Source organism: Centruroides sculpturatus, unplaced genomic scaffold (assembly GCF_000671375.1).
Source record: "Centruroides sculpturatus isolate CEXI.00-Female unplaced genomic scaffold, Cexi_2.0 scaffold859, whole genome shotgun sequence".
Taxonomy (NCBI): Eukaryota; Metazoa; Arthropoda; class Arachnida; order Scorpiones; family Buthidae; genus Centruroides; species Centruroides sculpturatus.
Genome location: NW_019385221.1, coordinates 82,740 through 108,878, shown reverse-complemented (window position 1 = coordinate 108,878; position 26,139 = coordinate 82,740). Strand labels below are relative to the sequence as shown.

At 33.5% G+C, this 26,139-nt stretch overlaps 2 protein-coding genes across 2 annotated transcripts; both read left to right on the top strand.

The window, feature by feature from the left end:
- Positions 1-1,666: 1,666 nt before the first annotated feature.
- LOC111636349 (jerky protein homolog-like) lies at positions 1,667-12,749 on the top strand. Its single transcript, XM_023381567.1, has 3 exons — positions 1,667-3,378; positions 8,489-8,548; positions 12,652-12,749. The coding sequence occupies exons 1-3, from the start codon at positions 1,881-1,883 to the stop codon at positions 12,747-12,749; spliced, it is 1,656 nt and encodes a 551-aa protein (XP_023237335.1). The 5' UTR covers positions 1,667-1,880.
- A 4,375-nt stretch (positions 12,750-17,124) lies between these two features.
- LOC111636348 (jerky protein homolog-like) lies at positions 17,125-18,783 on the top strand (the record flags this gene model as incomplete). The annotated part of the gene is made up of 1 exon (XM_023381565.1): positions 17,125-18,783. A coding segment is annotated over exon 1 (1,498 nt), but the record flags the coding sequence as incomplete, so codon positions are not given.
- Positions 18,784-26,139: the final 7,356 nt, after the last annotated feature.

Below are 26,139 nucleotides of genomic sequence, written 5' to 3'. Positions count from 1 at the left end.
TTGTAATAGTTGTAACTCGTATCGACTAACTACGATTCCTTAGACTTCATTACATTTCTGGTTATTGAATGTTTTATATTTAATACCCAACAATGTAATTTATGAAATGAATGTGTCATTGTCAGGCAACTGTTTACGAATCCCTATTGATATGAAAGCCTTTAGTGTCAAAATTATGTTTCATGTTTTTTATTTATAAAGTCATCTTAAGAAGACTAAAAAAGAAGCATTTTTTAAAAATAACAACCATAGTCTTTTAATATAATTAATTAGAAATTAAATAAGTTTGAAATATGAACAGAGTCAATACTCGCATTACAATGTCAAAGTCGAGTTAAGATGATCGAAAGTTCAATTCAGTTCCTGATTATTTAATAGTTGCGTCTTTATATTCTTAAAACCATTATAAGTTAACAAGTGATAAACGTGAAATTTAGAGATTCAAAAGAACGTTCCTAAAATAGCCTTTTCTTTATTACTTTCTAAACAGTTTTTTTTTTTTTTTTTTAGATTTCAACTATAAATCAAACATTGAGATAAGTTATTAAATTTTACTTTCTCATAAATAAGATTTGAAACGGACCATAAATCATTATCTTCGAAATAAAACATTAGAATTTTTAGAAGTTTAAAAATTAATTATTGCATAAAATTTATGTTGACTGAAGTGTTGTACTGTACAGCACGTTTTATTCTAAATCCATTATACTGTTTCAACTCTTATTTAAAAATACGGTATTTAAATCAACTGAATAAAATAGTAAATTTTCACAAATGTTGAGATAGTACTTAAAAGTAATATAATTCTTTAACGAAGTCAGCATAACAATTTTCATTAGTAAAACGTGAAGTCCAACAACAATGCCAATTTATTCTCGATCCCGAAGTTTTTACTAAAGTTCATGTTAATGAAGGCTTGATAATTTTTCTGACTGCTATTTAAAACTATTGTTGATATGAGAATTATTAACGTCCTACCATACATTTTTTGTATAAAAAACGACATTTATAATTGTTTTTACTGATAATTTTCTTTGTTTAAGAGCATCAATATAACTTTAAATTTATTTGAATTTACGCTGCTAATTAAATCTATGAAAAATTCGTTATCACTTATGAACTGAATACAGTGTAGGGCCATTATGTCGCGGGCCAGTAATCCGCGAATTCGCGTAAGCTGCGCAAAAAGCTTGGATCCCAATTTTTTGACACTGGATCATATGGACCTGGGCATGGCCTCTCAAACACTCGAGACAGGTGTTGACAGCTGTCATTTTGACATTTCGAATGTCCGTGATTGACGTGCTATGCACTATCGCGGATTAAATATTTAAGTTCTGGCTTATAACTTAAAAGAGGTATTTATAGAAGATTTATTTAGACTTTTATTTATTAATAAACAATAACTTGCAATGAAATTCAAATACAGTATTAATTAATCTGTTTTATCCACGCTGAGTGTTAGCGTTACGGAGGCCGCCATTGTAACAGATTCACATCTTACAATGCTACAAAGTTAATCCGCGGAAAACCTAAGCCCCGGTTAAGCAGTTTGTATCCCAGTCACCGCGGCTTAATAGTCATACACTATACAGTAGAGCGTCGTTTATCCGAAACGTCCTTTATCCGAAAGAATTTTAGTTCGCAAATTTAAATTTTCGCTAGTGCTGTGGCGCTGCAATTTTTAGCTATGTCTTGGGCTACTCCAATATTTTCGTGTTTGTGTATGTGTTTTAACTGGCAGCACTGGTATTTTTGGACTCTGTATCCAGAGGTGTGTCGTGCTTAATCAAAATTTGTTTTCATCAGGAACATTTAACTTTGGATCCGTAAATTTTTTACTTTTAACAGATCGCTCTATAGTTGTTGTAACGTTTGCAATGGCCAGTAAACGTAAACGCGTTGTTCTCAGTGTTTCCGATAAACTTAAAATAATAGATCAGTTGAAGTGTGGTGCTAGTGGATCAAGCTTAGCTCGGAAATATGGAGTTGGAAATGCCACAATATCGGACATTAAAAAGAACAGTAATGCCATTAAAAAATTTGCGAGTGTACTTGACAGTGAAGACGGAAGCTTGCACAGAAAAACGATGAGAATGGCAGAAAACAAGGATTTGGACATTGCAGTTTTCACGTGGTTCATGCAGGTACGTAGCCAAGGACAACCAATAAGTGGCCCTTTGATCTGCGAAAATGCTCTTCAAATGAACAAGAAACTAGGCAGTAAAGCTGATTTTAAAGCGACTTCCGGCTGGCTTAAACATTTCAAATCTAGGCATGGAATTAGGGAATTGGACATCCAGGGTGAAAAACTGTCCGCTGATACTGAATCAGCTAAAAGTTTGAAAGTGTCTTTTAAGAACATGATCGATAAGGAGGACTACAAAAAAACCAATGTCTACAATGCAGACGAAACTGGTTTGTATTGGAAAAAAATGCCAACAAAAACCCTAGTTTCTAAGAATGAAATGTCAGCACCTGGTTTTAAGGTAAGCAAATTACGCATTACTGTTATGGTATGTGGAAATGTTACCGGAACACACAGGCTATCTTTGTTAATCGTAGGAAAATCTAGAAATCCGCGGTGCTTTAAAAGAATAAAAAAATTGCCGGTGACCTACAAAAATCAAAAGAATTCATGGATGGATACAACCATTTTTATAGAATGGTATGACACTGTATTTATCCCTGAAGTCAAAAAGCACCAGCTTATAACTGGAAATTCTGGAAATGTTTTGTTGTTAATTGATAACGCCCCAAGCCATCTCGGAAAGTTTAAAGTTGTTTACTTGCCTCCCAACGTTATTCCAATCCTCCAACCGATGGACCAAGGGGTCATTGAAAGCTTCAAACGATATTACAGGAAGGCATTGCTGCGTATGATAATAATCGGGGAGAAATGTGAAAAAACAATTCAGCAAGTGTACGCTGAAATTAACTTAAAGGATACTATGTACATGGCAGCAGAAACTTGGGCTACTGTCAAGGACAGTACACTAGCAACAGCTTGGAATAAGCTCCTACCATCAGATGAGCCTATCACTGCACCTAAAGAGCCAACAAGGAGCCAATTTGAATCACAACTGTTTGCCCTCATTAAAGATTGCTCAGGACTTAAAGAATGTGATAAAGAAAACATTCAAGACTGGCTTAATTGTGATGTCAATGACCATGGCAATCAAATATTGTCGGACGATGAAATCATTGCCAATGTCTCGATGACCAAGACCCCTGCGATAACGAGGAAGACGGAGGCTAACGACGCTGACCGTGCTGATAAAGGACCATCCAGTGAGGAAGCTTTTCATTGCCTTGAGACGGCTCTGAAGAGGTTAGAAGAGCAAGAATATGATGCTATCCAATTGCTGTTTTTAAGACGTATGAGTGATTTAGCGGCAAAAAAGCGACTCTCAGCTGTGAAGCAAAAGATATTTTGGACATTTTTTTTTGTTTTAAATTATAGGCCTACGTTATGTAAGGTACGTAACGCGTTTCTGTATTCAAACATTTTTAATATTAGATTAACTTCTAAATTATATTTTTTTGTTTTTTAATATACTGTATTTTGTTTGTACAAAATAAAGAAATAATTTTTAACGATGCAATAGCCACGATTATTATTTTTAAAAATTTATGTTAGGCTTAACATCGACGAAAATTCAACGCAAAGCGACACGCAACGGAGAAATATTTCAACATCGGATACGTTAAACTATTTTTTCGTACAGAATTCGTTATCCGAAACACCCGTCCCCGATTGAGTCGGATAAACGACGCTCTACTGTATTTACGTCAGACTTGAGAAGAATCCGTATAAAACTAATTTTACACAGATTCTACTAAGCAATCGTACAGGTAGTTTATACGACTACTACTAAGAAACTAGAATTATTAAGAAAATCAGAAACTATAATTTAGTGGATGTTTCATGACATGTTTCCAGATGAAAAGCATGGATAGAAAGGAGAGTGCATTAGTATCAGAAGTGCACATTAAATGCCTTACATGGTTGCAGTAAAGTTTACAACGTTCGTGTTTCACACAAATTGGCACCCAACTCGGTACGCCAATTACACAAAATGAAAATAAAGTTCAATAGTTCAATAATGTTGATATTGGTTCGTCGAGAAGACACCTTGCGACGTATCAACGTGTTATGGCTACAAGTAATCTCGTTCCGGCGGTTGACGAACAAACAGCAAGACGAATGCAGACTCACCTCGACTACAGATGCACACTTGAAGTCCCAAAACCAACCTTAGACGAAACTGATGAATATACTAACGTGCCAAAGTGAACTTAACTTAAACAGAACTGAACTTCTATGAACTTTCACAGCCGTCCAAAGCGGGTTGGTCGACCAATCAGTGCTTACGAAGCTGTAGCACTATGCAAATATAGGGTCGCGTGATTCCCGGCCGACCAATCAGCGGTCACCAGTTGTAAAGCTATGCAAATCAGCTATTACCAAGCCATAGCCTTATGCAAATCATGCCGTGTGGCGTGTTTATCTGTGGAGTAATCAGCGGCCTCGCATTCAAAAGCCAACGCCCACTTTCAACCGTCTGTCGACGACTGTTACTAGTTCAAAAAACACTAGAATCGTGTATCTACACGATCAAACCCCGACAGTTGCATAGGTTTTTAAAATCAATAAATGACCAACTCTTAATATCAAAAGGAAAACGTAAATGATAATTGATCTGTCCACTTGTTTTGCTTATTTAGATCTTGACGAATTTATTGTTTCATCTGCAACGGTAGTTTCAAGAACAACGGGAGGAATAAAATAACGTATTTCGTTGCAAAAAAATTTAATAGCAATTGATAATTTAATATTTATTGACACACATGCTTTTAAAATTTGGGAGATTAAAAAAGCGCGATATATCCGAATCTGCAATATAACTAGGGCAGGGTTGGCCAACAGTTTTTGCCCTCGGGCCGAATTGGAAAGAAAACTTTTTTCACGGGCAGAACCAGAGGCTGCCCTAGGAAGATTTTGAGATGGTGCGAGATGTCATTTTGGTGTTACCCCGTAGAGACTAAATTGCAGATAGAGATTACAGATATATTTTTCACATTATCATGCTTTATCAACGCTGTACTTAAGAGATTTGTAATGGAGGGTTAATTTTTGAGTCAACCCCACTTCCTATAAGTATGTCACTGTGATTGTACTTATGGCGCAATATTGGGGATATTCGTAATATTCGAATATATTTTTTATCAACATAGTACTGTATTCAAAATCTCGAATCTAACTATTTTCTAGTACTGTATTCGCGGCTAGTATTCGACCATCTCTAAATGAAGATATTGAGAGAATTGTGCTACCAACAATAACGTTGATAAGATTTGTTAGATAAAATACCAATTTAAAGTTGATTATATATAATTTAAATCACTTAAAGTAAATTAATTTTTAACGAATTTATAATAGCAAAAATATAATTTTATTTAAAATGTAATGTTGAGTACTACGCGAAATAAGTCGCTTTAATTTCATAGTATGAACAATAGATAATCTTGTTTTCGATAATGCGACTTAATTTTAATTCTACTTAAATATTAATCCTGCTTATAGTTTACAGTGCGAATAGAGTTTAACTGTTTAACTGCACGAGTTTACCTGGAGAGTATATCTCACACGCTTCGGTTGAATCCATGTTAATTAAACACGTGTGTTTAACACTGGTTTCATCAGCTGACGACTGTCCCATTCGTTTTAAATAATCAAATATTTTTAAGGCTTTGTGTTTAAGTGCAGTTTTATTTAAATGCAACCGTTTCTTGTTCATATCTTCTACCCATAATATTAGTGCTTGTTCCATTTTTTCCATTATAGGTGCTTTCGGACGAGCAACATTTTGCGCAAGAATAGATGATCTGGATGCGACCAAATTTCAAATTTTTTCCCGACCGAATCGTCGACTCATTTAAATTAAAATTCCTACCGATATCAGCTATACGCTCTTGATTTTTAATTCGATCCAAAATTTCTATCTTTGTTTGAAGAGTTATAAATTTCCTTTTTAACGACGGTCCTTTCTTTTCATTCGGCATTGTTATGGCCAGGGCTGTGGAGTCGGAGTCGGAGTCAGAGACGGAGTCGCGGAGTTTTGGTGTTTTAGCCGGAGTTCGAATCGGTAGATTTTTACGCGACTCCACAGCCCTGGTTATGGCTAAAAATTTTTCAATCAGTTTTGTGGACAGTAAAAATCGCAAAAAATAACTTCCTTTTGCTATGTTGTTAAAAATATACATCCAATAGAAGTTTATACTGTATTTTGGACCATTTTTTGCGGTCCCCACTTATTGAAAGAGTATAAATGATCGAAAATTTAGTGATATATGTGAGTGTTTACGGTAACTGATTCACATCTGTCTAGAAACCAGTCTTCCCCTAAAACTTTCAAGGGAATAACATGCCAACATCCACAAACAGCTGTTTTCAAAGACTTTTAGCTCTGTATGCCGAACTGCAGCTCGTATCACGTGATCCGTTGCGATTTTTCTGTTATGTGAAGATAATTCGTTTCTAAATACCGTAAACCGCGTTGTAAAAGTACCGTGTTGTATGAAAATTTCCGCATTTTTCCAACCGCGTTGGAGCGAAAACGCGTTGTAAAGGTACCGCGTTTTAGGAGGCCTACCTGTAATGTTTACAGAAAAATTATACTTAAGGTAAAATTTTCTGCATTGACCGGAAATTTTACGTTTGCCAAGAGAATCTAATATGAAAGAAGATTTATTTTCCGCTGAAATTTAGTAGTTGAAATAAAAAGATTTTGACTTTTTTAATGAAATATCTCAAAGTATGATTTATGGTCAATGAACAGCTATTAAATTCTACTTTCACAGAAAGCAGATTTGAAATAGATCATAAATCATTATCTTCAAAGTAAAACATTAGCATTTTTAGAAGTTTAACAGTAATTCTTGCACAGCATTTATGCTAAGAGAAGCGTTGTACTGTACGTTTAAAGTCTGTTCGACTGTTTCAGCTATTATTTAAAAATACTGTATTTATGTCAAATGAATTCAATAATAAATTCTCGTAAATGTTGAACTAATTCCTAAAACTGAAACACTCCTTAACGAAGTCAGGCAGACATTTTTTATCAGTCAAAAGTAAAATTCAACAAGATCGTTAAAGTTTATGATTAATATAGTTTAATGATTGGTTCAATAATCTTTATGACATAGACTTATTCAATTTTTTTTTCAATCTTGTCCATTATTAAACGGGTGTAATATTTTACGAATATTTGTTTTCGGCCAGTTTAAATATTTGTGACTTTACAAAACTAATTTGAAAACAATATAGGGGAAGGTGGGGCAAAATAAAGACTTTAAGGTTTGGAAAGTCACAAGATGGCAATTATTTTGATGAGAACGATAATTTTTTATTCTCGGCAACTACAACATTTGCTAATATATAATACAAAATTTAATTTTTGAAAAACGTTTTAAAAACAAGAAAATTTAATATTTTAAAATTATATGTAAATGCACCAACTTGTCCTACCCGTGGGGTAAGATGGGGATATTATTTTTATACACAAGAAGGACAAATTAAAATGGTTAAACTGTCGTTTTCTTCAATATTGGCACAAGAACAGTGTGCTCATTTATCACAACTGCTACATTTATCCCAACTTTCTGTAGATGCAGAGTATACCAGTAACTCTTCACATTCTGTATCATTTATCTTTTGTTTCTTGATAGGCCTACCCTTGCTGATGCCTGTAACTTTTGATTTTAAGGAGTTTCCTTCGGTGAAGAAAGACCGTTTTCCTGGGGTGCCGAAACTGCTGTTGATTGTTTTTGTTTTTCCGTCAGCTGCAGATTGTACGGTGTATCTGTAAGGATTGCTGTTTTTCCTCTCCTGCNAGGAATCTATCAAAAAATTAAAAACACTGTGTGTGCATATGTCTATTTTCATTATATCTTAGGATCAGATAAGTCAAAACTTTTCAAACTCAGCAGTTTTATGTGTGGAACTGATGCTATTAAATTTTGATGATTAAAGATCTAGGAGCTGAGGAGATAGAGGCTATAGTGGGATCGGACTTAATAAAAATTTTACTCGTTATCATCATTTTTAACTTTTTTATAACTCATTTCTGCCTTCAAAATTAAACATTTTGCCGTTTTATATTAATTAATAATATAAAAGTTATTTTTAAATAAAATCTCAATAGATGGAGAACACAATTTTAACATTGTGCCACAGTGTTTTAGTATTGTTTAAACTTAAATATTCTTTTAAATAGAGAAATTTCTCATTAATGCAACAAAATCATTCCTTTTAAGCTTTTATCATTATTTAAATGTTACATCCTAGCATAATTGAAAATTATCGGACTTTCAAATTTCTTTAACGTTAAGTTTCTTGTTCGAGTATTGGAAAGCCGAGATTTTAATATGGTTTTCAGAATAAACGAATTTACTGCTTTTTTATTTGCTATCTTTTATGTTGTAGGTTATATAAAGAACTATTCTAGGAGCTGCGAACCTATGGCACTCGTGACCAAAGTGGCACGTAAGGAGAAATCATCTGGCAATAACGAATCATACGATTTCCATTTATCATCTGTCTTTTTCTATGAACCTTTCCTTTATTACCTGATCATTTTTTCAATAATTTTTTTACATTTATTCTAATTAAAGTACATTCGTTTAATTTATTTAAATATCGTTATTCGAAAGCTAAAACTTTGGCATACATAAAAGTTTTAAAGATAAGTATACTTATTTCATGGCATTCGAGCTCAGAAAGGTTTGCCATTCCTGAACTATTCGGTGCATATTTTATCTGGAAAAATATATATAGGATATTACAATAATTTAATTAGTGTATAATAATTAGCGGAAAATAGTACAGTAGGTCTACGTTATTATCTTTTTATAGTAATAGCAATCTTTATATGAATTAAAATTAATCATTAATACTTAGAAAGATTAAACTATTTCTACATTATTTAAAGGCTCATTAAATTTAATTAACTTTCTGAATAAACTTCTTTATATCAATATTTGATATTTAATTTTAATTAGATAGAATCACAAGATGCTTTGAAAATTTTTATTTCGAAGTGGTAGATTTTCACTAATTCGTAGCGTTAATTAATAGATTTTTCTAAATTCTTAATTATTCCCTTTAATTTGAAATCTTGTTTTCAAGTCATAATCTATTCAAATAAGTATAAGATAAAGTTTGACAAGAGTCTTTAATCTTTTCCTATCCTACACATTTAAATTAATAAGTAGCAGCTTGATTATATTCAAGTAGTTCGAATTACCTTTTTTACTGTTTATTTTTTTGAAATAAAATAAAAAATAAATATTGAATATAAAAATTCATAAAATGAGTTAATAAATAAAATCATCTGAAAATTTAAAATATATCTTTAATTTTGATTATTGCATAACGATCAATATTTTTAATATTGAATTTTTTTAATATTAAAATATTATTTATAAAAATGGTTGTATTCGAAGGTAAAATAATTAAACAACAAAGCAGTTTTAATTTATAATTTGCAATTTTGAATATATTTTTAAGAAAATTAATAATTATTTATCATAACTGTTTCTCCTGATTACTTTTTATTAGTTTACGTAACAAATGTGATATTTATATACAGTAGACCCCCCTATAACACGGGTTCCTATAGTTCGGTTTCCTATATCACGGCGAAAAAATTGCGACAGTATTCGTACAAACATGCTAAAAAACTCCTATAATTCGGTAAAACGTCATCGCCGACTCGTGTCGCGACAGGATTGCACAAACCGTTGAGTTTAAACGAGCAGCAGACCTACTAAAAACCATTTATTAGTTAACGTCCATAAAAATTATATTTATATTAATGATGTGTCTAAAGTTCAGCGATTTTTTCGCAAAAAAAATAATTTATCAGGAAGCACGCGAGCGCCAATCGATGACAATCTCCACGACGAAAAAAGTTAAGCAACGACGTAGTCGAACGGTGCACACTGGTAAGTAATCCTACAATTTTTTGTTTATAGCATAGTTTATGGGGATTATTCCCAAAAAATTATGCGTATTTTGGAAATGTTGAGTCGAGTTAGTCTAGAATCGATTAATTTTATGGAAGAAACTTTTCAAACAGCCGTAGTCCGTAAACTGCATTCGTGCCGAGCTGTGATTGACTGGATTCGTAAAAGCTGGATTCATAAAACTCGGAACGTATCTACCGTGTTATAGGGGGGTCGCCTGTAATATATAAACACTTGGAATGAAGTGATTTATTAAGTTTTAAGTAGTTATACATATATTTTAAGAACTTATGTATAAATATTGTCTTACTTTAAACACAAATTTTCAAATAAAGAAACATTTTAATGAAAGTTTTAATTTTTGTTTTTTCTCTTTCAGCCCTCTGTGAACCAAGACAGCTTTTTAAAATCATCGTTTCTTTAAACCATCTTCATTTCTCTACATTTACCTTCTCCGTTTTATTATGTTTATGTTTTGGGATAATGAGTACCATAAATACTCGTACACTATCCAGTAAATGAAACTTTATTGATATTTTTCTGCGTACTTTCAACTAATATTTGAAATGGGGACCAGCAACTTTAATATACTGTGTATGGCAACGAGTTCTACTCTCTGGAAGACTGCTTGTTGTCTTCTGATAATATAAAAAGCTGAAATGATACGTATGTCGTGGAAAACATCTCGTGAAAAACGTATAATTCATAAAAAAAATTTTCATGAATTATCTGCCCAAAATATGTCGGGACCAATTCATCACCTCCGGTTGTTCACATTGTGTGTCTGTCCAAGTTCTTGGCATGTTATGTTGTGTCCACAGAGCGAAAAGCGTCAAAATTGAAAAAAGTTATATATTGTATGTCTTTTTTTATATACAGTATTCAAGGTATATATATCCTCTAATTATTTGTTTCGTTCGTCGAAAGTCGTCCAATTTTTATTTTTGACTGTTTTCAGTAAAGTTTTCTTCAGTTTAATTAATGTGAGCGTGTGTTCAGATATAAAATTCTTTAAGAATTTTTTCCTGCTAATTTTATTTTTTTTCACATATTCTTTAGTCGGAAGATATTTATCAATAAAAACTAGTAAGATGGTGTAGAAATAGTCAGCTAATTGGTCAGTTGTCAAACTTGAAGTATAGTAATAACTCCAGGAGAAACAAGACGACAAAGCATAACGTAAACGGCAAATCGAGGAATTATTGATTCTACGGTAGATTGCTTTGTTCTTTATCCCCATATTAAGGTCTTTTTCAGGGGTAAAAACGATGATAGGTAGATGGTCGGATAAATAAAATAAATTAACGAGAGTACATCCTGCACGCTTCAGTTAAACATATGTTAATTAAATACGTGTTTTTAATTAGCATAGTTGCGATATAAACAAAACTTTACAAGTCACATTTTAATTAAAAATGTTTCAAAATATTGCTTCAAAACATCTTTTAAGTACTTTAGTTTCATAGCGATGAAAGTTTATATATTGACTTTGTAGACACCGCAGACAGATGTTTGTAGGAAACCGCTAGAATCGATGCTTTTATTCTCCCTGTTGACAAACTTCTGTTGGAACAGCAAAAGTAACATTTACGTTTAGTAAAAACTCAAAATAACCCGTCATAAGTGTGTCAACTTTCATTATTATGGAAGCAGTAGTCTTTTTTCCCATTTATATATGCATCTACCCAATATAAATTGTTTAATTATTTAAATTGATTATAGTTTATCTTATATTGATTTATATCCTTGAAATATTTTGTATTGTGTAAAATTAATAAAATATTCTATTTAAACTTAAATGATCTTTAACAAACATACTTCATAAAAATTTCTATGCAATATATGTTGTTTATTAAACATTTTTATATCCCGATAACAAAATTCACAACACAGCGTTTTTCAGCGTTTCTCAACCTGTGGTCTCCGATGATGGCCAGGTGCTCCGCAGGCAGACTTAAATTAATGAACATTAAAACTTTGTTCAATGATGATTCGCTTTTAATAGTTCACTTCCAATTTAATTAATTAATTTTAAAATGTGTTTTTGTAACTGCTCCTGTTGACTCATTCAATTTATACGGACCCTAATCGAACTTACTCGCGACATTCCTCCCCACTCGCATTTAATACCCTCCTATATTTTAAACCATCCTTCGACGCCGTGAGTGGATCCGACCGACCCGACGATTAGAAGGTACAATACCTTTGCCCATATTCTCACAGTAACATTGCTACACAAGAGATTTCTCCTTTGCTGAAGCAGCTAGGCTCGAAATAGCCGAAAACGGATTTAAGTGCGCAGGAATTTGTCCTTTTAATCGTGATATTTTCGGATATTTAGATTTTTTACTAGGTTTGATGACCGACATCGAGCATTAACCAGCATAGAAGAAAATAATGTCAATCAACCAGTCACGCAAAGTATAACACAACTATTTGTTGAAACAGTTGTCAACTCTTCCTGGTGCGTCTAAAAAGTTCCTAGTGATGTGCCCACAAAAAACATAGAAAAGTGAGATTTTGACATCATCTCCATATAAAAATAACATAGAAAAGATAAAGGAAACTTTACAAGGGAAAAAAACAAAAAACAAAATTAAATACTCAGTCTTTTCTACAAAGATAGTGATAAAGAAAAAGAATGCATCACTTGCGGGAAAACTTTGGAAGACGACTGGATTCAATGTCATAAATGTAAGGAAGGATTGGACTCGAGTTGACAGCGATCTATCAAATAATTACTATTATTGTGACGTTTACAAGACTAAGAATGTTTATTCCATTGGTAATAAGTATGTTCGGGACTACTCGCTATCTTTTCCATTGCCAAAAACAGAAGCTAATGTTTTTGTATAATTATTATTTAAATGATTAGGAGTTGTTTCTTTCTTTCTCTTTTTTTTTATTAATATAGTTTTAAAAAGTTCTGAAACTTATTTTGAATTTGAAAATAAACGTTTCAGTTTGTCATTTTATACGTTGTTGGTTTTATTTAAATGCCCAAGCTATTCGCACTTCCACTATTTAAAAGATGCTTTTAAATTTATTATGTTATAAATGGCATAGTATATTCCAAATGTTGGTAATTTCCACATAGGTTTAAAAAATTAGGTCTACATAACATAATGGTCAGTGAAATTTTTTCAGACATTTTATTGTCCTTGGGCTTAAAAAGGTTGAGAAACTGCTTTACCGTATCAATGACCGCCGAAAACTTATATGCGGTCCTGGGACCTCATATAAGTTCGCGCACACCTCTACAGCTCCTAAGCTACACCTCTTTTTTCTGAACGAATGAAATACGTAAAATGTATCTTCACTAATAAAAGAAAACAATTTATATTTATTATTATAGCTCATTGTCTTTTTTCTTTCTATTTTATTCTTATATAGCTACATATTTGGCTATTAGTTTTAGACTTATAACATCACCTTTTTTTAGGAAATTTGACTTGGGCTTTTTTTTTAGTTTTTAATAAATTCTAACTTTAATACGTACTGTACATTTTCGGTTTTTACTTCCTCTTCACTTGAAATAGTACATTTAAAACAATAATGTAAAAGAGTTTCTCAAAATTGCTTTTCTTCTTTTCTTTGGCGTGGTTTTGATTTTTTATTTTGTTTTTTAAATTTTATTGCCAATTTTATAATTATGTTTTCTATTATTTTTATATCATATCATATCTCTGAATAATTGCAGTTATTTTCTTAGGCAATTTAAATATATTCGATACCAAATGTCTGTACGTAACATTGCTATTCCCTTTTCCAAGCTGGAATTTATTAAAAAATAAAAATAAAAAAGCCAAAGTGAAGTTTCTAAGAAACATGATGTGATAAGTCCAAAATTAATATCCAGATACGTAGCTATTAGTTTTGACATATGCATAAACATTGTTAGCTTATGTAAATATATAAAATTACTTATCCTGACTGACTGACTGATTTATCATTGTCCAGAGCAAACCGCTGAACCTAGAGATGAAATTTGGTACACAATTTGAGTACGTCATGAAAACACACACTAAAAAGGAATTTTTCGAAATTCCTCTCACGGAGGAGAGGAAGAGAGTTAAGGCTTAACCTGAAGAAGGGCTTCTACTGTACTATTAGTATTTTAGATGCGATTTTTTGTTACGTTTAGTCTTCATTGAGTACTTGGGTGTATTAAATTGATACCGTTTCAGACATTGTTATAAATATTTTTATATATTTCGATTTTTTAACAAAATGTTCGAACCGTTTTAAATTCGAATTTGTTATTGCATGTTGGTTCGATTATAAAACGATTGTAATTGTATTATCGTTTGATTCTCAACAATTCTCATCATTATCTGCGGTAGGTGTTATATAACAACTAGCAGATAAGCCCGGCGTTGCTCGGGCAAAAAGTAACGATATCGAAGATTAAGATTATTACATTACAGCCAATCTTACCGTTTTCACAGAATGCAAGAATTGGATCTCCATTTCCAGACTAATTAAAAAATTTTTGATGGATTTAAAAATATGTTCGATTTCCAGCAAAAATCCGCATGTGTTCCTGTAGATGTTGCACGTTGCTTTCTCTTAACACTTCCATTGTTGTTTATCCAACACAATGTAGTGCAATTTAATGATCACTTGGCTATCTTTCACCTTTATTCTAGTTGATACGCGCTTACATCTCGCGTTTCGGGCTAAATATGCTCCTCTTCAGTAAACTAAAATTTTAATGAATAAAAAGTCTTTTTAACATACATTATTTTAAAAAACCTTTTCTTCCATTGTTAACACTTCCATTGTTGAAGCCTTAATCCTGTTTCACTCCCCCTGGGGATTTCGAAAAGTCCCTTCTTAGTGCACGTTCTCGTGACGTACCTTAACTGTGTACAAAATTTCAACTCCTAACCGTTGGGCTCTGCGCTGATTATCATCATCACTCCGTCTCGATTGTATATATAGATTACTATGGTTGTTGAAATACTGAATATAAATGGGCTTTGCTTTTTTCAAAATCCGCGCGGGCGAAGTCGCGAGTAACAGCTAGTACAAGAACAAAAAGTAGTTTTAAAAGTTTTAGTCTTTGTTAGTAAAAATAATTAAATTGTAGGAGTAGGAACCACTAAAGGCATCTAAATTTTTTCCGGCCCTAGAAAGTCTCTGGCTCTCCCTCCTTCTCGAAGCTCTGACCTGTATATTAGTACAATTTTAGTATATTAAAGCAGCGAATAAATCATTGAAGTGTTAGCCTGCATTCCATTGTTATGAATTAGACTTGAAATTCAGTTATACGGTTGGTAAGGTTTCACAAAACATAAAGAATGCAACATCGATATAATATCTACGGAAATGTAAAACTTCAATGTATAAATTCTATGAATTTTTAAAAAATATTTGTAATAGTTGTAACTCGTATCGACTAACTACGATTCCTTAGACTTCATTACATTTCTGGTTATTGAATGTTTTATATTTAATACCCAACAATGTAATTTATGAAATGAATGTGTCATTGTCAGGCAACTGTTTACGAATCCCTATTGATATGAAAGCCTTTAGTGTCAAAATTATGTTTCATGTTTTTTATTTATAAAGTCATCTTAAGAAGACTAAAAAAGAAGCATTTTTTAAAAATAACAACCATAGTCTTTTAATATAATTAATTAGAAATTAAATAAGTTTGAAATATGAACAGAGTCAATACTCGCATTACAATGTCAAAGTCGAGTTAAGATGATCGAAAGTTCAATTCAGTTCCTGATTATTTAATAGTTGCGTCTTTATATTCTTAAAACCATTATAAGTTAACAAGTGATAAACGTGAAATTTAGAGATTCAAAAGAACGTTCCTAAAATAGCCTTTTCTTTATTACTTTCTAAACAGTTTTTTTTTTTTTTTGTGAGATTTCAACTATAAATCAAACATTGAGATAAGTTATTAAATTTTACTTTCTCATAAATAAGATTTGAAACGGACCATAAATCATTATCTTCGAAATAAAACATTAGAATTTTTAGAAGTTTAAAAATTAATTATTGCATAAAATTTATGTTGACTGAAGTGTTGTACTGTACAGCACGTTTTATTCTAAATCCATTATACTGTTTCAACTCTTATTTAAAAATACGGTATTTAAATCAACTGAATAAAATAGTAAATTTTCACAAATGTTGAGATAGTACTTAAAAGTAATATAATTCTTTAACGAAGTCAGCATAACAATTTTCATTAGTAAAACGTGAAGTCCAACAACAATGCCAATTTATTCTCGATCCCGAAGTTTTTACTAAAGTTCATGTTAATGAAGGCTTGATAATTTTTCTGACTGCTATTTAAAACTATTGTTGATATGAGAATTATTAACGTCCTACCATACATTTTTTGTATAAAAAACGACATTTATAATTGTTTTTACTGATAATTTTCTTTGTTTAAGAGCATCAATATAACTTTAAATTTATTTGAATTTACGCTGCTAATTAAATCTATGAAAAATTCGTTATCACTTATGAACTGAATACAGTGTAGGGCCATTATGTCGCGGGCCAGTAATCCGCGAATTCGCGTAAGCTGCGCAAAAAGCTTGGATCCCAATTTTTTGACACTGGATCATATGGACCTGGGCATGGCCTCTCAAACACTCGAGACAGGTGTTGACAGCTGTCATTTTGACATTTCGAATGTCCGTGATTGACGTGCTATGCACTATCGCGGATTAAATATTTAAGTTCTGGCTTATAACTTAAAAGAGGTATTTATAGAAGATTTATTTAGACTTTTATTTATTAATAAACAATAACTTGCAATGAAATTCAAATACAGTATTAATTAATCTGTTTTATCCACGCTGAGTGTTAGCGTTACGGAGGCCGCCATTGTAACAGATTCACATCTTACAATGCTACAAAGTTAATCCGCGGAAAACCTAAGCCCCGGTTAAGCAGTTTGTATCCCAGTCACCGCGGCTTAATAGTCATACACTATACAGTAGAGCGTCGTTTATCCGAAACGTCCTTTATCCTAAAGAATTTTAGTTCGCAAATTTAAATTTTCGCTAGTGCTGTGGCGCTGCAATTTTTAGCTATGTCTTGGGCTACTCCAATATTTTCGTGTTTGTGTATGTGTTTTAACTGGCAGCACTGGTATTTTTGGACTCTGTATCCAGAGGTGTGTCGTGCTTAATCAAAATTTGTTTTCATCAGGAACATTTAACTTTGGATCCGTAAATTTTTTACTTTTAACAGATCGCTCTATAGTTGTTGTAACGTTTGCAATGGCCAGTAAACGTAAACGCGTTGTTCTCAGTGTTTCCGATAAACTTAAAATAATAGATCAGTTGAAGTGTGGTGCTAGTGGATCAAGCTTAGCTCGGAAATATGGAGTTGGAAATGCCACAATATCGGACATTAAAAAGAACAGTAATGCCATTAAAAAATTTGCGAGTGTACTTGACAGTGAAGACGGAAGCTTGCACAGAAAAACGATGAGAATGGCAGAAAACAAGGATTTGGACATTGCAGTTTTCACGTGGTTCATGCAGGTACGTAGCCAAGGACAACCAATAAGTGGCCCTTTGATCTGCGAAAATGCTCTTCAAATGAACAAGAAACTAGGCAGTAAAGCTGATTTTAAAGCGACTTCCGGCTGGCTTAAACATTTCAAATCTAGGCATGGAATTAGGGAATTGGACATCCAGGGTGAAAAACTGTCCGCTGATACTGAATCAGCTAAAAGTTTGAAAGTGTCTTTTAAGAACATGATCGATAAGGAGGACTACAAAAAAACCAATGTCTACAATGCAGACGAAACTGGTTTGTATTGGAAAAAAATGCCAACAAAAACCCTAGTTTCTAAGAATGAAATGTCAGCACCTGGTTTTAAGGTAAGCAAATTACGCATTACTGTTATGGTATGTGGAAATGTTACCGGAACACACAGGCTATCTTTGTTAATCGTAGGAAAATCTAGAAATCCGCGGTGCTTTAAAAGAATAAAAAAATTGCCGGTGACCTACAAAAATCAAAAGAATTCATGGATGGATACAACCATTTTTATAGAATGGTATGACACTGTATTTATCCCTGAAGTCAAAAAGCACCAGCTTATAACTGGAAATTCTGGAAATGTTTTGTTGTTAATTGATAACGCCCCAAGCCATCTCGGAAAGTTTAAAGTTGTTTACTTGCCTCCCAACGTTATTCCAATCCTCCAACCGATGGACCAAGGGGTCATTGAAAGCTTCAAACGATATTACAGGAAGGCATTGCTGCGTATGATAATAATCGGGGAGAAATGTGAAAAAACAATTCAGCAAGTGTACGCTGAAATTAACTTAAAGGATACTATGTACATGGCAGCAGAAACTTGGGCTACTGTCAAGGACAGTACACTAGCAACAGCTTGGAATAAGCTCCTACCATCAGATGAGCCTATCACTGCACCTAAAGAGCCAACAAGGAGCCAATTTGAATCACAACTGTTTGCCCTCATTAAAGATTGCTCAGGACTTAAAGAATGTGATAAAGAAAACATTCAAGACTGGCTTAATTGTGATGTCAATGACCATGGCAATCAAATATTGTCGGACGATGAAATCATTGCCAATGTCTCGATGACCAAGACCCCTGCGATAACGAGGAAGACGGAGGCTAACGACGCTGACCGTGCTGATAAAGTACCATCCAGTGAGGAAGCTTTTCATTGCCTTGAGACGGCTCTGAAGAGGTTAGAAGAGCAAGAATATGATGCTATCCAATTGCTGTTTTTAAGACGTATGAGTGATTTAGCGGCAAAAAAGCGACTCTCAGCTGTGAAGCAAAAGATATTTTGGACATTTTTTTTTGTTTTAAATTATAGGCCTACGTTATGTAAGGTACGTAACGCGTTTCTGTATTCAAACATTTTTAATATTAGATTAACTTCTAAATTATATTTTTTTGTTTTTTAATATACTGTATTTTGTTTGTACAAAATAAAGAAATAATTTTTAACGATGCAATAGCCACGATTATTATTTTTAAAAATTTATGTTAGGCTTAACATCGACGAAAATTCAACGCAAAGCGACACGCAACGGAGAAATATTTCAACATCGGATACGTTAAACTATTTTTTCGTACAGAATTCGTTATCCGAAACACCCGTCCCCGATTGAGTCGGATAAACGACGCTCTACTGTATTTACGTCAGACTTGAGAAGAATCCGTATAAAACTAATTTTACACAGATTCTACTAAGCAATCGTACAGGTAGTTTATACGACTACTACTAAGAAACTAGAATTATTAAGAAAATCAGAAACTATAATTTAGTGGATGTTTCATGACATGTTTCCAGATGAAAAGCATGGATAGAAAGGAGAGTGCATTAGTATCAGAAGTGCACATTAAATGCCTTACATGGTTGCAGTAAAGTTTACAACGTTCGTGTTTCACACAAATTGGCACCCAACTCGGTACGCCAATTACACAAAATGAAAATAAAGTTCAATAGTTCAATAATGTTGATATTGGTTCGTCGAGAAGACACCTTGCGACGTATCAACGTGTTATGGCTACAAGTAATCTCGTTCCGGCGGTTGACGAACAAACAGCAAGACGAATGCAGACTCACCTCGACTACAGATGCACACTTGAAGTCCCAAAACCAACCTTAGACGAAACTGATGAATATACTAACGTGCCAAAGTGAACTTAACTTAAACAGAACTGAACTTCTATGAACTTTCACAGCCGTCCAAAGCGGGTTGGTCGACCAATCAGTGCTTACGAAGCTGTAGCACTATGCAAATATAGGGTCGCGTGATTCCCGGCCGACCAATCAGCGGTCACCAGTTGTAAAGCTATGCAAATCAGCTATTACCAAGCCATAGCCTTATGCAAATCATGCCGTGTGGCGTGTTTATCTGTGGAGTAATCAGCGGCCTCGCATTCAAAAGCCAACGCCCACTTTCAACCGTCTGTCGACGACTGTTACTAGTTCAAAAAACACTAGAATCGTGTATCTACACGATCAAACCCCGACAGTTGCATAGGTTTTTAAAATCAATAAATGACCAACTCTTAATATCAAAAGGAAAACGTAAATGATAATTGATCTGTCCACTTGTTTTGCTTATTTAGATCTTGACGAATTTATTGTTTCATCTGCAACGGTAGTTTCAAGAACAACGGGAGGAATAAAATAACGTATTTCGTTGCAAAAAAATTTAATAGCAATTGATAATTTAATATTTATTGACACACATGCTTTTAAAATTTGGGAGATTAAAAAAGCGCGATATATCCGAATCTGCAATATAACTAGGGCAGGGTTGGCCAACAGTTTTTGCCCTCGGGCCGAATTGGAAAGAAAACTTTTTTCACGGGCAGAACCAGAGGCTGCCCTAGGAAGATTTTGAGATGGTGCGAGATGTCATTTTGGTGTTACCCCGTAGAGACTAAATTGCAGATAGAGATTACAGATATATTTTTCACATTATCATGCTTTATCAACGCTGTACTTAAGAGATTTGTAATGGAGGGTTAATTTTTGAGTCAACCCCACTTCCTATAAGTATGTCACTGTGATTGTACTTATGGCGCAATATTGGGGATATTCGTAATATTCGAATATATTTTTTATCAACATAGTACTGTATTCAAAATCTCGAATCTAACTATTTTCTAGTACTGTATTCGCGGCTAGTATTCGACCATCTCTAAATGAAGATATTGAGAGAATTGTGCTACCAACAATAACGTTGATAAGATTTGTTAGATAAAATACCAATTTAAAGTTGATTATATATAATTTAAATCACTTAAAGTAAATTAATTTTTAACGAATTTATAATAGCAAAAATATAATTTTATTTAAAATGTAATGTTGAGTACTACGCGAAATAAGTCGCTTTAATTTCATAGTATGAACAATAGATAATCTTGTTTTCGATAATGCGACTTAATTTTAATTCTACTTAAATATTAATCCTGCTTATAGTTTACAGTGCGAATAGAGTTTAACTGTTTAACTGCACGAGTTTACCTGGAGAGTATATCTCACACGCTTCGGTTGAATCCATGTTAATTAAACACGTGTGTTTAACACTGGTTTCATCAGCTGACGACTGTCCCATTCGTTTTAAATAATCAAATATTTTTAAGGCTTTGTGTTTAAGTGCAGTTTTATTTAAATGCAACCGTTTCTTGTTCATATCTTCTACCCATAATATTAGTGCTTGTTCCATTTTTTCCATTATAGGTGCTTTCGGACGAGCAACATTTTGCGCAAGAATAGATGATCTGGATGCGACCAAATTTCAAATTTTTTCCCGACCGAATCGTCGACTCATTTAAATTAAAATTCCTACCGATATCAGCTATACGCTCTTGATTTTTAATTCGATCCAAAATTTCTATCTTTGTTTGAAGAGTTATAAATTTCCTTTTTAACGACGGTCCTTTCTTTTCATTCGGCATTGTTATGGCCAGGGCTGTGGAGTCGGAGTCGGAGTCAGAGACGGAGTCGCGGAGTTTTGGTGTTTTAGCCGGAGTTCGAATCGGTAGATTTTTACGCGACTCCACAGCCCTGGTTATGGCTAAAAATTTTTCAATCAGTTTTGTGGACAGTAAAAATCGCAAAAAATAACTTCCTTTTGCTATGTTGTTAAAAATATACATCCAATAGAAGTTTATACTGTATTTTGGACCATTTTTTGCGGTCCCCACTTATTGAAAGAGTATAAATGATCGAAAATTTAGTGATATATGTGAGTGTTTACGGTAACTGATTCACATCTGTCTAGAAACCAGTCTTCCCCTAAAACTTTCAAGGGAATAACATGCCAACATCCACAAACAGCTGTTTTCAAAGACTTTTAGCTCTGTATGCCGAACTGCAGCTCGTATCACGTGATCCGTTGCGATTTTTCTGTTATGTGAAGATAATTCGTTTCTAAATACCGTAAACCGCGTTGTAAAAGTACCGTGTTGTATGAAAATTTCCGCATTTTTCCAACCGCGTTGGAGCGAAAACGCGTTGTAAAGGTACCGCGTTTTAGGAGGCCTACCTGTAATGTTTACAGAAAAATTATACTTAAGGTAAAATTTTCTGCATTGACCGGAAATTTTACGTTTGCCAAGAGAATCTAATATGAAAGAAGATTTATTTTCCGCTGAAATTTAGTAGTTGAAATAAAAAGATTTTGACTTTTTTAATGAAATATCTCAAAGTATGATTTATGGTCAATGAACAGCTATTAAATTCTACTTTCACAGAAAGCAGATTTGAAATAGATCATAAATCATTATCTTCAAAGTAAAACATTAGCATTTTTAGAAGTTTAACAGTAATTCTTGCACAGCATTTATGCTAAGAGAAGCGTTGTACTGTACGTTTAAAGTCTGTTCGACTGTTTCAGCTATTATTTAAAAATACTGTATTTATGTCAAATGAATTCAATAATAAATTCTCGTAAATGTTGAACTAATTCCTAAAACTGAAACACTCCTTAACGAAGTCAGGCAGACATTTTTTATCAGTCAAAAGTAAAATTCAACAAGATCGTTAAAGTTTATGATTAATATAGTTTAATGATTGGTTCAATAATCTTTATGACATAGACTTATTCAATTTTTTTTCAATCTTGTCCATTATTAAACGGGTGTAATATTTTACGAATATTTGTTTTCGGCCAGTTTAAATATTTGTGACTTTACAAAACTAATTTGAAAACAATATAGGGGAAGGTGGGGCAAAATAAAGACTTTAAGGTTTGGAAAGTCACAAGATGGCAATTATTTTGATGAGAACGATAATTTTTTATTCTCGGCAACTACAACATTTGCTAATATATAATACAAAATTTAATTTTTGAAAAACGTTTTAAAAACAAGAAAATTTAATATTTTAAAATTATATGTAAATGCACCAACTTGTCCTACCCGTGGGGTAAGATGGGGATATTATTTTTATATACAAGAAGGACAAATTAAAATGGTTAAACTGTCGTTTTCTTCAATATTGGCACAAGAACAGTGTGCTCATTTATCACAACTGCTACATTTATCCCAACTTTCTGTAGATGCAGAGTATACCAGTAACTCTTCACATTCTGTATCATTTATCTTTTGTTTCTTGATAGGCCTACCCTTGCTGATGCCTGTAACTTTTGATTTTAAGGAGTTTCCTTCGGTGAAGAAAGACCGTTTTCCTGGGGTGCCGAAACTGCTGTTGATTGTTTTTGTTTTTCCGTCAGCTGCAGATTGTACGGTGTATCTGTAAGGATTGCTGTTTTTCCTCTCCTGCTATTTTCGATTTTTTTCAGTTTAGGGACTACGGCTGTTTGAAAGGTTTTCTTCCAAAAAATTAACCGATTCTAGAATAATTTGACTCAACATTTCCAAAACACGTATAATTTTTTGGGAATAATCCGTATAGACTATTGTGAGAAATCGAGCTCTAGCGTGAATTTTGGAGCTTCGATAAATTTTTCTCATCATTATTTTTTCAATTTTACGTCACTTCGAGGAGTGATCTTTTAACCCTTTCGGAGATGAGAGAGAAAACACAACACACGCACTTTCTACTTCGTCCGATTTTAACGAAGATAAGACCGACCAGATAACCCATCAAGTGAACAATTGTTACTAATGTTGCACTACATATCTTAACCTTAGTCACCTCCAGCAATTAATTCTGTTAGTTTGACGCCTGTTATCGAATTTATGAGTTAGAAAGAGTGACAATACCGGATAGAAGAAGTAATAAATTTACAGAAATGTATGTACTAATTATCAGAAAGCGAAACTTTTCCTAACCGGGTGAACTAACAGGAAATTGCCTTAGATCGTTCCCCGAACTTTTACCCCCTCAGGACGAGAATAAAAAGGGGTCGCATTTGAACCTCGGCGCGGACAAAGTTAGCGGACACAGAGAGGCGGATACAGCCGAAGCGGACATAGCCAAGGCGGACACAGCTGATAGCATTAGGCAGACATAGCCGAGCGGACATCAGGGGACACCAGACCCATACCGCCATACAGCCCGTCGCTACCCCTGCCTTCCCGCCAAGATCTTGACCATATATAGAAGAGAGACTACGAGGGGAGTCAGCCGATCCGGGAACAGTTCTTATCAACGCCCATTCGACTAGATCGGGACCACGAGAGGTAATCACATGCTCTAAATTTGATCCTCTCTCTTTCATTCTTTGTCTCTCTCTCTCTCGATTATAGATTTTTTAAGGCTAGTTGAATTTTAAAAGATTAATATGTTTTATAGAGCTAGAACTTAGACGGCTAATCGACGAGCGTATATTCCTTGTCGCGATATAGAATATTTTAGAGTATTCCCTTTTTGTAGGATTTCGATTTTTGTAGGATGGGTAAGTCGACAGGTTACCGATTGCGTGCAATCAGTAACCTGTCGACTTACCCATTTCCTTCCCCACTCACATTTTTGCCCTCCTATATAGCCATTCTCTGACCGAGCCGCCGGTAAGCGGGGAGAAGCTCGAAGATATACCTCCTCGGTTCTCACACTATGATATAAACAAAAAATTGTAGGATTGCTTACCGAGTGTGCACCATTCGACGACGCCATGCTTAAGCTTGTTTTCGTCGCGGAGCGGCTCATCGAACGGCGGGCGCGTGTTTCCTGGTAGGTTATTTTTCTGCGAAAAATTCGCTGAACTTTGGAGACATCATTAATATAAATATAATCTTTATGGCCGTTAAAAATAAATGGTTTTTAGTAGGTCCGCTGGTCGTTTAAACTCAACAGTTTGTGCAATATCCGCTATTGGTCTAGATTCGACCAATCCTGTCGCGACACGAGTCGGCGATGACGTTTTACCGTATTATACGAGTCTCTTTTACGTGTTTATACGAATACGATAGCAATTTTTTCGCCGTTTTATACGAACCCGTATTATATGAACCCGTTTTATAGGGGTCTACTGTACACGTGTGGCAACAAAAAGCACCAATAGAAAATTATCGGATTGGCCATCTAACCCAAACATTACAGGTGAGATGAGTATGCTCATTGGTATCAATAAAAAACTTAAATTAGGATTAAACCTGGTCATTAAAACCAATGACTCTGTTCCAAGTTTCAATTAAGAAAGGTTGATGATATATTCACAATATAAAAATATACCGTCAGCCTTTCTCAATCGAAATTTATGTATATATTTTTAATTTTTCTTTATTAGCAATAAACTTTTTAACTGTTTTATATAATGTTGCAGAGGCACAGCCTCTAATAAAAGGTCGTATCTAAGAAATGAAAACTTTTTTGTTACTGGTGATTGGACATGATGAAAATGAAGAAAGTTGTCTCTTATATATGTTTTATAATGTGTTTTCAAGCTTTACCATCTTTCGAGTGTTTTTCTTAGAATGTTATGCTAGATTGATACTTTCGTTAGGGGTTATTCAAATACGAGTACAGTATGCATGTGGAGGCGAGATATGTTAAAATTTTTCTGACAGAATGATGATGTCCTAAAGATTTTCATAACTATCCTATTTGAAATAATTTTTTTTCCAAAATTATTATGCAGAAATATTTTGCTCGTTCATTCTTCCACACAGCAAGTTCTTATTTCAATAGAATATCTTTAGTAGACTAAAGATATTCTATTGAAAGCGCTCTAGTAAAACTTTTCATATGAATGGTAATGGCAAAAATTTAACCTTTACGGATACAGATTACTGATAGTGATACCACTGAAAAATATATATCGGAATATAACATATTATCTTTAATCTAGGAGTTACGTAGTACAATACCATCAGGCCCTGCTGTGGTAGATAGATGAATTTTGTTTTTTTCGTTTGATATTTTCTGAAAAGGCGAGACTACTTTTAAAAGTACTTTTAAAACTTTGCAGAAAATATGAACAAATTAATGTACTGTAAATTACAGAAATGCTTTATTTTAAATAAACTCCTTACAGCGAGTGATGTCATTGATTACGGCATTTAAATTTCTTGGAAAAATATCCGATTTTTTCACCTGTTTGTTTATCATCTGAATTGAGAGAATGTTGCAATTAGTTACTGTTCATTGTAGAGTTAATTTACGAAATGTAAGGATCAAAGATTGAAAACGCTCAATCAACTGAAAAAAATCGATCATAA